Source organism: Rhinoderma darwinii, chromosome 12, assembly GCF_050947455.1.
Source record: "Rhinoderma darwinii isolate aRhiDar2 chromosome 12, aRhiDar2.hap1, whole genome shotgun sequence".
NCBI classification, from domain to species: Eukaryota; Metazoa; Chordata; class Amphibia; order Anura; family Rhinodermatidae; genus Rhinoderma; species Rhinoderma darwinii.
The window spans coordinates 66,769,910-66,782,459 of NC_134698.1; the positions used below are offsets into that span (position 1 = coordinate 66,769,910).

General features: G+C 44.4%; 1 protein-coding gene across 1 annotated transcript in view; it reads left to right on the forward strand.

The window, feature by feature from the left end:
• Positions 1–12,550, forward strand: part of PRKCH (protein kinase C eta) — a 112,138-nt gene that overhangs the window by 67,667 nt on the left and 31,921 nt on the right. The window contains exon 10 of the mRNA XM_075843713.1: positions 10,052–10,206. Coding sequence (XP_075699828.1) covers positions 10,052–10,206 — 155 coding nt within the window. The remainder of the gene's footprint in view (positions 1–10,051; positions 10,207–12,550) is intronic.

Here is a 12,550-nt window from a genome sequence, read left to right on the forward strand (position 1 = left end):
AACAATAATGAAAATTCTACAACAGGTAACCAAACTTAAAGGGGATGTACAGGATTAAAAAAACATGGAGGCTTTCTTCCAGAAACCTGTCCATGGGTTGTGTTTAGTATTGGATCTCAACTCTAATGAAGTGACTGGAGATGAGCGGCAATACCACGAACAACCTGTGGACACGTGTGGCACTGTTTTTGGAAGAAAGCGGCCATTTTTTTTCCGAATCCTGAACAACCCTTTGAAGGTCTATGTAACACACTTTACCGTTTCTACAGATGGGCACATTAGTGTGGCAGTATTACAAAGTAGCATGCACTGTATTCCCCATGACCGGGCACGCCTATTAAGAAATTCGGTGCAAAAAACGTTTGCAAATTAATCATACAGATAAAAGCCACTGACCCTTTTTCAGATACCAAGCTCTTTTTGTATGAACTAAAGGGGGTTTTACACTGGGCTATTATCGGGCAGACAAGCGTTCATATAACACTCGTTCATCTGCTGATGGTGTCGTTTTAAAAAAGTGAAATATCGTTGTCGGCAGCAACATGATAATAATGTATGGGGACGAGCGCTCGTCCCCATCCATAGCTCCTTGTGACAGGAGCAAACGAGCGGCGATCAACGAGCTGTCTCGTTGATCAGCGCTCGCTGCATCGGCCGGTGTAATCGGGCCTTAAGGCTCTCACCTATCATTTAGTAATTTATCGCATGTTTGTTGGCAGATCGGAACTTTTATTCGGCCAGATGTGGCAGCACATCTCCAACCAGACGCAAATGTATTAGCGATCGTTCGTCTAAATAAACTTTGATCATTGTTGCGTTTAAATGGAGCAAGCGAGCAGCGATCGACAAGATATATTGTTGATCTGCGCCTGTTTACCAGGCAGATCATTTGCTGGAGTAAAAGGGCCTTTAGTTGAGTCATTTATATTGCAAGTATCTTGGACTGATCCTAAAGCCCTGATAGTAAATGAGAAAAACTATTTACATTTAGTAAAGTGATAACTCCTTAAATTCAATACATTTTGAGAGATCTTCTCCACACCACACTCAAGACCTCCCCCTGTAAGGTGGTAAGCTGAGACGGAAGCAACTGCTCCTCCTGCAGACAAAACCAAAATATCCAGCAGGGGGCACTATTGCATCAAACTACACATTGCCTGTGGCAATCACTGTACTGAAGGAAGTTCTATACAAGCCTCCTACTATACTACCTTTTATATCATACACATTATGTAATGTTATTAGTGAGTAGTTTGGTCTGAAGCAGATTGACAGGATATCCAGGGATGTGCTAGTGGCATGGAAAAAAGTTACGTAACAATCAGATCTAAGGCTGGGTTCACACGTCGAGGTCAAAATGCATTTTTTTGATTCACGGATAAACCTCCACTGTTTTGCCAAAATTGTGCGAAAATAAAGCATTTTGACTGCAGTGTGTGTACCCAGCCTCAATATGTTATATAACGAGTTATAATTATACACAGATCGATGTGGTGAAAATGGGCGCTGGGTCTGTTGTGTAATAATCTTACAGTAATGTCCTTGGATGACCTTTGCATGAACCGTGAGATGGTATGTGGCCAGCAGCGGTGGACCTCTTCTATTTTCTTTGTTGGATCAGTGTTTGCAGCTCTCTGTACATAGTGACCTCTCTGGTATTTGTGGTCAGTAAGACACCCGGAGTCCCATTATGTTCAATGGTTCATTACAAATAGAATTTTTACGGCAGACGTTCCCTGTACCTAGCCTAATTCCTGCATAGGAACTATATATGTTCCCAAATAGACAAATCTGCAAAACAAATCCGAGCTGCTTCTTCAGGATGAGCCTGAGCAGCCAGCGCCTGGTCTTCTGCTCTTCTTTATTTACTCTATAGAACGCACTTGGAGTAACCAAACCACAAGAGCTGCACCCGTTTCATAAGGTCAGGAGTCAGATTTCCATAAACTTGTTGTGTACTTCACAGATCACGAGGGATCCACGGCTGCTGCTGACTGCTCCAAGCAAGGGACTTCACTGTAATTATAGATATCTTACGATATGAGGCAAGAGGTCTGTTAGGTCATCTTTTGGGAATGCCTGAAGAGTCAACCTTGGACCTACTTAGCACTTAGAGTTTTCACCAAGTTTGCCATTGCTGCGTTAATCCGTAGAGGAGTTGATTTAAGGGCAGGCTAGGCACACGTATGGAATATATATAGAATGGAAAGATCTTGATATCTCCCCGTGTATTCTCAAGGCCTGAATAACCTTGGGTTTTGTCCAAGTTCTTGGGGAATAAAAGCATCACCGAATTCTTTAGGACCGTTTACGTAACCTGAGAAATATAACACTCCAATGTCAAAACATCTAGTGTAAAAGTTCAGTATCCCACAAGCAAAACTGATCTCCTGTGTTAAGTCTAGTGCAGGGTCGGAGGGGGTGGAGCATGACACAGGGGTTTAAAGAACTTCAGAGAATCCCTTTGTCATGCTCCGCCCCCTCAGGCTTTGCACTAGGCATATAACACAGTGTATCAGTTTTATCCAGAGCGTACCTTCAAGAGTATTCTCACTGAAATACTAAAATACTCCTATATGAGCTGTCCTCCAATGAAATTGGCTCTGGTGTGTGTCTACAGAAGGAAACTGTATTGTAAGCTTTTCTGGGAATAAGTAAAGTGATCAGTAAGTGGTTTACAATGTTACGTTCTGGGGCCCTGGGTTCAAATCCAACCAAGGCATCATCTGCATGGAGTTTGTGTGTTCTCACTGTGTTTCCTCCGGGTACTTGGGATGTTAATACGTCAACTTCAGTGGCGTAACTACCGCGGTAGCAGCAGTAGCGGCTGCTACGGGGCCCGGGGCTTGAGGGGGCCCGTGCCGCCAGCCGACACGCCCTCCCAAATGCCCGGTGGCGCCGCTAGCAGCCGTTATGGCTGCTACAGGGGTAGCACCGCTACTGTGGGGCCCGCGCCGACGAGCCTTACACAGGCACTCTCATGCCTGTAGGTGTCGCTAGCACCGGAGGGGGCCCCGGTGCTAGCGGCAGCCAAATACATGTATTAGCACTGAATGGCCGGGCATGTTCCGTGCCTGACCATCCAGTGCCTTACAATGACACTGATTGGCTAGCGGCGCGATGACATCATCGCGCCGCTTCCATGCTTGGAAGGTGCTGATTGGCGGGGCAAGTCATTCTGCCCCGCCAATCAGCGTCATTGGAGGACGCTCGTTCAGCTCCTGCAGACATGCTCAGAAGAGAGCATGTCTGCATCGCCAGTGAACAGCGTGGGAACCGGAGAATGTGAGTATGTCAACTTTATATATTTTTTTCCTCATAAAAATGTGAATGGCATTATCTATAGTGGGGGGGGTCTATCTACAGGGGGGGTCGTCTTTATGTGGGCTATTATATATAGGGGGTCTATATGTGGGGCAGTAGCTACAGGGGGGTCTATATGTGGGGGTGGGGGCCACTATATACAGGGGGGTCTATATGTGGGCCACTATATACAGGGGGGGGTCTATATGTGGGGCACTAGCTACAGGGGAGGTCTGTATGTGGGGATGTGGGCCACTATCTACAGGGGGGTCTATATGTGGGGCAGTATATGTGAGACACTATACAGGGGTGGGCTATATGTAGAGCACTATCTATAGGGGAGCTATTTTTTAGGGTACTTTCTATAGGGGTGGGCTATGTGTGGGACACTATATACAGGGGTGGGTTACCTGTGGGGCACTAGCAACAGGGTGGCTATATGTAGTGCGCAGTCTACAGGGGTGGGCTATATGTGGGACAATATCTACAGAGGTGGGCTATACGTGGAGCACTAACTATAGGGGAAGCTATATGTAGGGCAGCACGGTGGCTCAGTGGTTAGCACTATTGCCTTGCAGCTCTGGAGTCCATATGTGGGCACTATCTACAGGGGCTTCTATGTAGGTCACTATCTACAGGGGGCACTATCTACAGGGGGCACGGTGTGTGTGTGTGTGACAGTTATATTTAGAGGTGTTGAGAATTTTAACTTTGTTTACAGGTGCATAAATGTTTTAAAAGTGAGAAGCTGAAGACATCTAAACGGAAAACTGCAGAAATGGGTCATGGCCGGGAGAAATCCATCATAGATGTCTGAACCGGAGTGAGAAGAAAAGAACTAGAATCTGAGACGTCACCGGTGAGTCACTTAATGTAAATGTTTATTCTGCCTCTAATCAGTATTGTAGTCACTGTATGATCTGCAGCGAGATGATGGTGGTATGATTTTTTTTTGTGAAACCGCATCTCCCAGCATATCCTTATCATTGTTTCGGCCATGCTGGGAGCTGTAGTTTTACGCCGTACAAACCTATGCGCAGTGGCGTAACTACCGCTATAGCAGCCGTAGCGACTTCTACGGGGCCTGCAGCATGAGGGGGCCCGTGCCACCCGCCGGCACGGCCCCTCCCATGGCCGCAGGCTCCGCTAGCAGCCGCTATGGCTGCTACAGCGAGACGCCACTGAAGGGGTTGTTCCTACAAAAGACATGCATCCCCTAACCACAGGATAGGGATACATGTGGGATCGCTGGGACGCCCAGCGATGAGGAGAACGGGGGACCGAAAGTCCCCCCTAAGTTCTCCATGGCAAACCTCGGACTTCCGTAGTCTGTCTGCAGCTCCATGGAAATGACTTGCGCACCGGTCGTGCTTGTGCGCATGCGTGACCAGCGCTCCTTTCATTTTTATTGAACTGCGCAGACGCCAGAAGTCCGAGGTTAGTCATGGAGAACTTCGGGGAACTTTCGGTCTCCTTATCGCTGCCAGCGATCACACATGTATCCCCTATCCTGTGGATAGGGGATGCATGTCTTTTGTAGGACAAACTATAGGCCGCTTTTTTTTTTGGGGGGGGGCTGTATGGCGTAATCTACAGAGGGGGCTGTATGGCGTTATCTACAGAGGGGGTCTGTATGGCGTTATCTACAGAGGGGGCTGTATGGCGTTATCTACAGGGGGCTGTGTATGGTGCTATCTATAGGGGGGCTTTGTGTGGTGGAATCTATAGGGAGGCACTATCTACAAGGGGGGGGGGTTGTGTGATACCCAGCAGAGGGGGGGGGCCCAGTCAAAAGTTTGCTATGGGGCCCAGTCTTTCCTAGTTACGCCCCTGGTCAACTTGCTCTATTTTGTATATTGTATGGTAAATTAAACTGTGAGCCCCAATGGGAACCAGTACCAGCTAGTGAACACCTTGTGTACATTGCTGCAGAATATGTTGGTGCTATGTAAGTCATGGGTGATAAAATACCAACACTTTAGTCAGTTATCTCAGCAGTGCAACTGTGGCGTCTCACTTTTCTAGATAAGAGACACATGTGGGTGTTTTTCCTTGTCATGTATTGACCACTCTTAAATTTCCTGTTGATTCATGTGACTATTGGCCTCATTCATCCTCCTGCAGCTGCCAACCTACTTCACAATATAATAGTCATTCTCTGCTTATCACGACCTGTACACATGACTGGGGTGTGATCTGGTCTGAGTATAGGCAGGCACCCTGTTATAAGTGACATCATACAACTCTGCTATTCTACAAACAGCTGACGTGTAATGGAGTAATATGATTTATTGCATTTAATAGTTGCACTTTCGCAACAAATTTTTTTTTATTGCTCCACTAAAATAAAAATGAAGCAACTTTGCAAAAAGTTCTGATTATGGTTAAAAGGGTTGTCCAGGCAGGGGGCGGTTTTTATACTGATGACTTATCCACAGGTTAAGTCATCAGTATATGATCAATGGGGGTCCAACACCCAGACCCTGCACCGATCAGCTGTTCCAGGCACGTGAAGTTATGCGGTGGTCGGTGTCGGAAGCAGATGGCTCCGGTCACTGTATAGCGGCTGTGCCAGGTTACTGCAACTCTTCTCCTATTCACTTAAATAGCAGCAGAGCTGCAGTACCACAGGACGGCCACTATATAGTGACCGGAGCCATCTGCTACCGACAATGACCCTTCATAGCTTTCGGTGCCCAGAGGCTGCTGGGACAGCTGATCGGTGCGGGGTCCGGGTGTAGGACTCCCACCGATCATTTACTGATGACTTAACCTGTGGATAGGTAATCGGTATAAAAAAACCGCCCTCTGCCTGGACAACCCCTTTAAAGACTATAAACAAACCCTGTGTAATCTGATCCTGCAGTAAATTTTTGCCTACAAAACTTAAAGGGGTGAACCGCTAATAAAGTAGGGATCGGTGGGGGTCCTACTGCTGGGTTAGTCTACAAACCTGAAAGCAAAGGGTCCAGGTCCGTTTTCTCGGCATAGAGTTTGCCCACCTTGAAAGTGAATCTTCATATCAATGCATGTTAGATATGGATGCAGTCAAGTAAGCGTACGATTAGCCCTTCACGCTCCCCGTACATTCAGTCAATTTGCTTCTATTCTTGGACCTTTAATGAACAGTGAACCTCTATTATATACGAGATGTTTGTTTCTTTTACGCTGTGCAGTGTTTTGAAGTGTGAGAGTTTGACACGTGAAGTATTTTTACTTCTGTGCCTTGTGATAGATACAACCCCCCCTCCCCCAGCGTTATAGGATAAAATGTTTCATAGTGTACATGTCTCACATTATGTACTGCAAGCGCAGGAGACGAGGAGATAATAGAATCGCTTCTTTTAAGGGGCATTTAAAGAGGTTGTGTTCATATGTTTTTAGGGCATATAGGAGTCCTAGAAAGGGGCAAGGTGATCCCTTTTTTGGGACCCCCTTCCTCTTAGTCAGAGCAGAGAGCAGTTAACGAAGAGCACCTCCTGATCTTGAGTACCCGTCCGGTCCATGTATTACATGGTCAACCTTTACTTTAAATCGCTGGTATGAAATACTTCATCACTGCTGCAACTTCCTTCAATCATGATATCTGTTCCATGGAGCTTTCAGAATTCATGATCCGTAGTGATCAAATGATCGCTGCTGATTTAGAATAGATGTTGTCCTGATAAGACAACCCCTTTTAAGCCTGTAGTTCTTCTATCTGCCTATACAACCCCCATACAACAGTGGTTTCCACCAAGCTTTCATAGCCTCCTAAGGCGTAGTTCACATGGAGTTTTTTGACAGGCAGAAAAAAAATCTGCAGATTTTAAATTGCCAGCATTGTTTGCTCTTTTTTTTTCTGCATTTTTTGCCCGCAAGCTTTGAATGCAAAAAGCACGAACAAACGCTGTAAAAAACCACTCCAATGGCCGCAGGTTTTTTCTGCCTCCCATTGATTTCAATGGGAGGTCAGAAGCGGAAACCGCTCAAAGAGCATGCTGCTTTTTTTCCACAAGCGGCCAAGAGGCGCCCAGAAAAAAAATCCTCTGCCTCCCTTTGAAATCAATGGGGTGCGATTTGGGACGTTTGTTGGAGTTGATTCCGACGCATTTTCCGCATCAAAATCAGTGCTAAAAAACCCTAAGATGGTAAATGTGCCATTTATGCGATGACAAAGGAATGGGGGTTTGTCTACATGACTAAGATTTGACATTCAGGAGTCCTAAAAAAGCTGGGTGACAACCTCTGAGCAACTCAAGGACTTTTACTCACTGGTGTTTATTTTTATTTAAGGTAGGGAGATGCGCTATATATATATATATGTGTATATATATATATATATATATATATATATATAATAGTAATACGCTTGTGGTGTATTCAGTATCATTCAGCCCACATATGCAGAGGATATACTGTGCTATTCAGCATTATTGATAAGGCTGAGGTCATAGGATACAAGGAAATAATATTGCTGTAACAATGTAATCCTCCCCTGCAATGTATAAATATTAGATTACTAAAGCTAAAGTCCATTGTTACACAACTTGTTTTTGGATAAAGTCCAAGAATATGTCAAGTTATTCTTGATAAAGTTTGTGCACATTCCCAGACAGTTAGTAACACCTAATATGGCTTCTGTGAAAGTCACATTTCTATTTACCCAATTGTATCTTGTATCCAGCAGTTTTATGTTACTAGTAGTGATGATGTAAGGTTCAGCTGACTTTGTGTTTGTAGTTATATGTAAATATTTTCATAGAAACTCAGCTTGGTAAAATATTATAAAACCCTGCAAAATAACAGCAAATCTACTCACATGCCCTAATAAACTGTTAGGGTATGTTCACACGCTAGCTGGCTTTTACGGCTGAAATGACAGCCTGTTTTCAGAAGAAAACAGCTGCGTCATTTCAGCCGTAAATGCTCCTCCTCGTAATATACGAGGCGTCTGTGACGCTCGTATATCTTGAGCTGCTCTTCATTGAGTTCAATGAAGAACGGCTCAAATTACGTTGCCAAGAAGCGTACACTTCTTTGCCGAGGCAGTCAATTTACGCGCTGTCAAACGACGACGCGTAAATTACAGGTCGTCTGCACAATACGTCGGCAAACCCATTCAAATGAATGGGCAGATGTTTGCTGACGTATTGTAGCCCTATTTTCAGACGTAAAATGAGGCATAATACACCTCGTTTACGTCTGAAAATAGGTCGTGTGAACCCAGCCTAAAAGGGCTGTGTCAACATGCTGACAGTCTCCATCCATCGCTGACCGTATCACACTGTGTAGGACACATCCTCCTGACCATGTGAATGGTAACACGCATTTGTCTATTAGTCCTGGAAACACAAAGATTTTATGTGGTGGAATACAAGGATTTCCTACAACGGACATGTCAGGAGAGAGGACAGATCCTCTATAGATCCAGTAACTCACAAGTGATGTATTTTCTCTGACGGGAGTCGTTCTCTTTTATTTATTTTCTCCTCCATCTGACACAAACTGTTTTGGCGACTTCTCCTGATGAGATGTCTTTGGCCCTCGCTTCTGCAGTAATTTCCAGCCACTAAAAAAAGATTTAAAAAAAATTCAGACACCCAGGCCCATACTTTAAAGGGGTTGTCCGGGCACAGACCGATTTTTCATACTGATGACCTATCCATGTGCCTGGCAAACCCATTTTACTCAGACTAATAAATTCGGACCCCAGACCAGATCCTAGAATACATACAGACCTTCTAAACTATTGCAGTCCTCAGAACAGACCCCCCTAAATCAATACAGACCCCAGAAAAGCACTCTAAATAAATAAAGACCCTAAACCAGACCCCCAAAATACAGACCTCTGAACAAACCCCTATATACAGACCCCAGACCTGACCCCCTAAATTAATGACGCCAGACCGGACTCCCTAAATTAATACAGACCCTATAAATAAAGACCCCTAAACTAATATAGACCCCCAAACCAGATTCCCTAAATACAGACCCCAGACCAGACCCCCTAAATACAGACACCAGACCCCTTAAACGAATCCATCTCCCTTATACTTACATAGCAGCTCAGTTTTTTCTGTGGAGTCTTTCTGCTGTACTAGGACCTGCGGTCATGTGACCTGCAGTTCTTGTTACTGTTTAGAGATAAGGTCATGTGACCTTATGTCTGCAGTTCCTTTTGCAGGACATACACCATGCTGTTCTGTCTTGGTTTTTTGCCGCGATTCGCGGCACAATTGTGACAAAACTGCAATGTACTTTGGACCATGGGCCCACCGGGATCCTCGGGCACCAGGTGGCCGCCCAAAACGCCCCTATGATGATTCGCTATTGGGGGCGGTGCATGTTCTCTGGATCTTTGTGTCACCCTCTGCCCAGGCCGTGCAATAATAATCTTTATATAGCGCCAACGTATTCCGCAGCAAATTAAAAATCAGGGGGTAAATTGTACAGACAATATCAGACATTACATACCAATAAAGGTATACAATTTTCCCATTATACTTTCTATATCAATTCGTCAGATTTTTTTTTTTAAGATCTCTGCTTGCTGTTTACCTCCAGTGGTTACAAAATTTGTCCTGGTCACGTAATGGACACACAGGCGTATGGATCGTTACAATACCGTTATCAGAGCTCTGTCTTACCACGGGTTGTGCAATTGTAAATTTACATTATGCAAAAAATATTTGATATAATTTATATAATAAACTATTGGTGTTGACTTAGATTTATTTATTTTCTTTCCTTCTCTTCTTACCAAAAGGGTCGATTGTTTTTTGTGATGGAGTTTGTGAACGGCGGTGACCTGATGTTCCACATCCAGAAATCTCGGCGGTTTGATGAAGCCAGGGCTTGTTTCTACAGTGCAGAAATCACATCAGCCCTCATGTTCCTTCATGAGAAAGGAGTGATATACAGGTAAGAAATTCATCAGTCACTCAAGACCTAAATATTCATGTGTGACTGCCGGTGACTCCAGTATCCCTCTCCTCCATGACGCACTCGGAGGTCCAGGGTTATGGAGTCGACCACAGGATTTCCTCCAAAACACAAATAGGCAAAGGAACCCCTAAACCCCATCAAACAACTCCCCTATATCTCAGTCCCATGTCCGTATAACATGGGGGAATTTTCACCTATATATCTGCATATCCAATGTGATCTAGGTACATTATACATAAGGTGTATTTATTATTTTTTGCATTGCTTTCTAAGACAGCACCCTAATATGTTTGATCATTGGCAAACAATAATGCTAAAGAAGTATCAGGCAGGGCGTAGACAATACATTTTTGTTGGCCGATCTTACAAAATTCAGTGGTATCTGCCATCGATCTAATGTATGTGGGAGATAAGCTGCACCATTGTCTGACAGCCACTTATCTCTATGCTCTAGTTATATAATGTCAAGATGGCTGATGGCTACCTGATGTCTGTGGTCGCCTTTAGTCCTGTTTAAAGGGAAGGTGTCATGATTTTTTATTTTTTTATATTATATTGCTTTTAATAAAATATAAACAAAAATTGTATTTATTAGTGTTGTCACGTTCTAATTTTTACTGTGTTCAAACTTTTACTTCTCTATGGGGGCTGAAATTTTTTTTTTATCTCTGTATGTGTTGATTAACGATGCATACAGAGATGGAATACGGCACATACATCCCCATAGAGAATGCGAACGGGAGCCGTTCCATTCTCTGCAGCGTACGCCGTCTGTGTGGGAACGGTGCATGCGCCGCTCCCACACAGACCAAAACTAAGCTCGTTCGCAGAAAGAAATCCGGCGCCATTTTCATGTGGACCGGAAGCCGCTGCCGGACACTAAGATGACGACTTCCAGCCGCGGCTTACGACCATATGTTCAGGCGCAAGTTATAGGAGCGTAGACCAGCTGGGGCGGCAGGAGCAGGTAATTTATGTTCGTGTATGTGATGTGTGTATTATGTTCGTGTGATACTATCTGCTGAGCACTGTATCTAATCCTCCTACACTGTGCAGTCGCTCAGAAAATGGTGGCACACAGTGTAGGAGGTTTGAAGATTCAAACCCTTCCTTCTCCTGGCACTAGCACTAGCACTAAAGGATTCTCATAACACAAAGTCATGGCATATCGCTATTTGCTATTGCTGGGGTCCGACTTCCAGGACCCCCACTGATCCTAAGATTTAAGGGTCCGTAGCACTGATTTAGCGCTGCAGTCCCTTCACTGTTTTTCCCTACTCAGCGGCGCTCTTGGCAGTGCCGGGAAGTTAAGCATAGCTCCATATAATTTGATCACGGGTGAATTGGCCACATGATAATGCCACTTAAAATTAGAAGTTTACCTTTACCCTTGATGGTATGTAAAGTATTAATTTTGAAATGTACGGTTTCAATGGTCGCTGCTGGTGTCATAGTTAGATTGTCATATGTAACTTATCTTAAGTACCAAGTGAAGCTAACTAATCTAACCTGGCCAAGACAGATAATAATGCATCTTATCTAGGGATTCTCTTAAAAGAGGGAGGGGAATTAGGGCAGTCTTGTGCAGAACAACTCAAACATTTATTGCACAGTACAGATGTAGCAGAGCTGAATTTATCTCAGTTACGGTTGTGTAATGTCATCATGATCATATTTGTTCACGTTTAGATAACATTTTTGTATTTGCCTTCCTGCTGTTTATAGTAATTACATTGTTTTATCTACTTGGCTCTTTTCTTTGAGTACCAGTCATGTGGTTTATGGGCAATGACCTTGGATATGACAATTTAATGTGCTCACGTGTTCAGGCTGTATCTGAGAGCAATGATAGTTAAGGCCCTTTTACGTGGGCATATTATCGGGCAAACGCTCGTTCATATAAAGCTCGTTGCCTATAATTTCCCTGTGTAAACAGGGCAGCGATCAGCAGATGAACTCTCGGTCATATAACGCTTGTTCATCTGCTGGTCGTATCGTTTTAAAAATGAAAAATATTACCGTTGTTGGCACCACATCTCCCTGTGTAAACCGGGAGATGCGCTGCAGACATGATGATAATGTATGGGGACGAGCGATTGGCGTAACGAGCCCTCGTCTTCATACTAGCTCCTTGTTAAAGGAGCAAACGAGCGCCAATCAACAAGCTGTCTCTTTGATCGGCGCTCGTTTACACGGCCAAGGACGGGCTGTGTGAGAGGACCTTAACTTTCATGTGAAGTCATTGGGGCCTGGACTGATGTGATTGCATTCTGTGTACAGCACTACTGAATATGTTGGAGCGAAGGGGAAATAAAATAAA